Here is a 4,253-nt window from a genome sequence, read left to right as displayed (position 1 = left end):
GGTACTCTGAAATCAGGAGCATCACCTTTTCTAGAGGCTTCTTTGGCTATTTTATCCACTGCTTCATTACCCTCGATACCTCGATGAGAGGGGATCCAGACTAACTGTAATTCAACATCTCTGGAGGAGATTTGATATATTTTTTCCTTGATTTTTGGAATAATGTAATTCTGCTGTTTGGCTGTGTTTGAGCAGACATTTTCTATATAACGCTTTTGGAGTCTGAGAATATAATAGCTTTCTCAAGGTTCAGTTGAAAAATGACTATAAGTGCCTGGAGGATGGCCCAGGCCTCGGCCGAGAAGATGGTGGTTTCGATCGGCAACTTGTGACGTAACTGCAGAAACTCCAAATCTGGTGAATATACACCAGCACCAACAAAGCCTGAGTCATCTTTGGATCCGTCCGTGTAAAACAAAACGGCATTCCTTCTCAAATCTTGGGTGCGTTCTAGGAAGAGCAGGTTGACATTTTGAATATCGGGGGGAAGTTGAGAGGAGTATAGTGAATTATGTGAATCAGCGAGTTGAAGCTGTGGCTGAAAACTGGAAAGGAGACAGACTGATAAATTTCATTTGTTTTCCCCATAATGAATCTGCAATATTTGTATGAAGGAATGTATTTGCAGGCTTTTGTATAGCGGTTAGGGGATCTGGTAATCAAGATTAGGTCATCTAGGCTAGTGGTTACTGGGCTAAATTCTTGGCTGAGGTTTTTTAAAACCAGTTGAAGGTGAGATAACTGAATCTCGGGAGAGCGGTCGGGGACATACCGCTCGTCCGCTGCGGCTGCCCTAACCAGGCAGTGGCAACCCCGGAGGGAGGGGTGGCGGATGAGTGTAGCGACGCTCATCCGTCACAAGTTAGAGGTTCTCGCTACGGCGAGCGCGTGGGGGGGCTCGCGGATGTGATTACTGCGTTTCCCAGGGCCCCCCCATCATAGCGCAGTTAGGGTCGCTCGCAGGAGTTTTAGCCGGCAGGCTATGGGCTTTTAGCCCGTAGAATCCGGCACTCCCCCGCCTCTACCCCGGGGGTGGGGGGTCTCCCTCCCGAAAAAGGGGGGTCACCGGGCCATCCCTCGGACGCGGCGGGGCGCTCCCCGATCGGCGCTCGTGACTGGTTGCCCGCAGGCGTAAAACCCCTGATCGGACTGCCGGGTCCGTGACTGGTTGCCGCGGGCGCTCCCTGACTGAGCGCCCCTGCCGCTCCGCAGTGGGCCCGGTGGTGGAAGATTTCTCCTGCGTAAAAAAAAAAAAAAAAGATAACTAAATCTGAACTGTAAGAGAGGTTCCTTAGCTTCGTCTAGGAGGATGTTGATGGGGGTGGATTGGCGATATCCATATGCTATTCTGATAGCCTTGTATTGAATACGTTGAAGCTTTTCAAAGATGGTAAGATTTCTGTATAGCTGAAAGACCTGGCGTTCGTAGTCGATGCTACTGCGGATAATTCCCTTGTAAATCATCATCAACAGTTGCGGGTGCGAGCCCCACCATATACCTGCAAGGGCTGACATAACATTGAGAGCTTTTCTACATTTGCTGATGACATAGGTGAAGTGATGTTTGCCACTCAGTTTGGAGTCAATCAGGATACCAAGGAATTTCACCACTTCACAAAATTGTATCGGCACGTCGTTAATGAATATCTCTGGCACGATGGGAGGCATATTTTGTTTGTGCGTAAAAATTACTGCCTGTGACTTGGCAGGAGAGAGAGAGAGAGAGACCCTTATTCGATAAGAAGTGTGTGATTTTTCGTAAAGATTCATTGATGCTTTGAATTGCTCTAGATAGATTTTTATTAACAGAATATATAACTATGTCATCCGCGTAAAGAAGTATCTTACAGTCCAGGTTAATCAATTTAGTAATGTCTTCTATATAAATCTATATAAATGTTAAAGAGCGTCGGACTGAGTATGGAACCTTGTGGTGTGCCCTTTCTAATCAGTAACGGTCCAATTTTTACGCCGTTTTGTACATAGTAAATATATCTGTAACCGATGAGATTCATAACAAACCTGCAGAAGCGAGCCGGAACTCCTATGCTGCATAGATCCTCAATTAGCACATGCGGGAGAACGTTGTCAAAGGCTCCGTCGATGTCTAGAAATGCTGCGACTGTATGCTCCCTTGAGGAAACTCGCCTTGATATCGTTAGTCAAGGCTACCACGTTGTCCAGACAAGACTTCGCGTTTCTAAAGCCAAGTTGAACGTCTGATAATAAGTCGTTGTTGTGCTCGAGATGCCATCTGAGCCGATTGTACAGGCATTTCTCCATTAATTTAAGTATACAGGAGAACAGTGAAATGGGTCTGACTCCCCTACCGCCCGGTTTGGGAATAAAGATAATTAACGAAGTACGCCAATCCTCCGGGAAGGTGCCGGATTGCAAGAAGCCGTTAAAAATTTCACAGAACTTGATCCAGAAGAACTCAGGTAAAATTGACAAGATGTTGTAATCAATTTGGTCAAGACCTGGCGCAGAGCTTTTCTATATGGAGTTTAGAGCAGTGGTAATTTCTTCCATTGAAATCGGGTCATCTAGCCAAGAGGCGGGTTTCGTTAGGTTTTTGGAGTCTCTTTCGAACATTTCTGCTAAAGACGGTTCCTCGAGGGGACATAGAGGTGGACAAAGTTTCATGACAGCTGCCTGTATTAGCTTTTCTTCACTAGCAGTGTCGTAGGTAGAGCGAGTAGCCTGGTTGTGATTCTTAAATGATTTAATGAATTTCCAGACCTGATGGATAAGGGTCTTGACATCGAAGCTGGCGCACAATTCCTTCCAACTTTTAGACTTTTGTTTTTTTAAAGTACGCCTAGCGACAGCTACTGTCCTTTTATACTGCAGCAGGCTTTCAAGAGAATGGAGACGTTTAAAATTTTTTGCAGCAGCGTTGTGTTCACTGATTGCAGCGTCGCATTCTTTATTCCACCAAGAAGCAGGGAATTTCTTGCGTTTAGTCGGCGAACTCGCGGGTGAGATATCCTTTTTTCCCAAAGCAGATGCGATGCAGGCTTTGATTACACTAATTAGTTGATTGTATGCTTCCACGGCATTGCTAGCATCTATGAGCTCTACGTTAGACTTTTCCTTATTCAGCAGTGAGGTGAGGGTCTTGAATGAGTCTTTATTGAATCTAAGTTTGTAGGAGAACTTCAGTTTAGGTGTCAGCGGGCTGTGATTAGAAGGTGGTCGCTTCCTTTTAAGTCGCCATCTCTTTCACAGTCGTAAATACATGTAGTTGCTAGATTGGGTGAGGCTATTGTTAAATCTATGACGGAGTTGACATTGGTAGAAAAGTTGAAGTAAGTGAGGGCGCCATCATTGAGAATGACCAGGTCGAAATCAGCAATAGCGGTGGCAATTAGTTCTCCTGCTTTGTCTGTCTTTTTATCATACCAGTCCGGGTGGTGAGCGTTGAAGTCACCAACGAGTAAGATATATTTATATTGCTTCGCAAAGTTAAAAAGATTCTCGTAAAAAGAAGCAGAGGTATCCTGGCCAGTGCGGCGATATATATTGCATATAAAAAGCTCCTGATTCAGAAATGGTACCGTAATCGCAACCAATTCTACTGACGCGTGAATAAAATTTGAAAGATCGCAAATGGTAAAGGAATAATTATTACGGATGAGGGTGCACACCCCTCTAGAGCTGGCAGCATCCGCATCCGAACCAATGAAACTGAAACTCCTAATATCTAAGGGTTTATCGGAGGCAAGTAACGTTTCCTGCAGACATATGACGTCGTATTTGTGGGCTATAGCCCTGATTTCCGGGATTTTACTGTTAATGCCTCTACAGTTCCATTGGAGGATATTGGATGGGTCTGCATCGGATCTTAACCTATTGTCTGTGAAGATCATTGGTAGTGTTCACTTTATTACGAGTGCGATCGAAGGGATATGAGATGGGCGACTGCACAGGGAATTCAAAGGTACCCCTTGGCAAGGGGCCCGCTAATATGGGACCGAGGAACGACAACGCGTTCCTGAGTTCGTTTACTAAGTTAGAGATAAACAAGAGCATTTCTTGTTGGCTACATGGTGTCTCAAAGGAGTTTGAATTGAAGTTTGCGTTATAATCAGTATTTTTCGGGGAGGTGTTGGGAGAGGGATTTACATTTTCTTCGTCGGTTCTGCCATTTGGAAATAGCAGAGCATTTCGGTGTTCAAGGGAATAAGTAAAGTTGGATTTTCCGTGTCCACTAGGAGCACGGGTGGGGATAGAGGAGGAGGAAGAGGAGT

The 4,253-nt window shown here is 45.3% G+C and overlaps 1 protein-coding gene across 1 annotated transcript; it reads right to left on the bottom strand.

The window, feature by feature from the left end:
• Nucleotides 1-202: 202 nt before the first annotated feature.
• LOC139777993 (uncharacterized) lies at nt 203-1,668 on the bottom strand. Its single transcript, XM_071715717.1, has 2 exons — nt 1,277-1,668; nt 203-545 (listed from the first exon to the last, which is right to left on the bottom strand). Exons 1-2 carry the CDS (start codon nt 1,666-1,668, stop codon nt 203-205), a joined length of 735 nt encoding a protein of 244 aa, XP_071571818.1.
• Between the last annotated feature and the right edge of the window lie 2,585 nt (nt 1,669-4,253).

Source organism: Temnothorax nylanderi, unplaced genomic scaffold (assembly GCF_030848795.1).
Source record: "Temnothorax nylanderi isolate EJ_2023f unplaced genomic scaffold, tnyl_v1.0 TNYL_tig0170_pilon, whole genome shotgun sequence".
Classification (NCBI taxonomy): domain Eukaryota; kingdom Metazoa; phylum Arthropoda; class Insecta; order Hymenoptera; family Formicidae; genus Temnothorax; species Temnothorax nylanderi.
The sequence above is the reverse complement of the archived record's forward strand: the minus strand, read 5'-3'. Positions and strand labels throughout refer to the sequence as shown.

Bases quoted from the DNA above. Each gene is read 5' to 3' on its own strand.
- LOC139777993 (XM_071715717.1), bottom strand. From the start codon at position 1,668: ATGCCTCCCATCGTGCCAGAGATATTCATTAACGACGTGCCGATACAA. The intron at 546-1,276 runs GTTCAGATTTAG...TCTCCTTTCCAG, and splicing joins GCTAAGGAACCTCTCTTACA to TTTTCAGCCACAGCTTCAAC.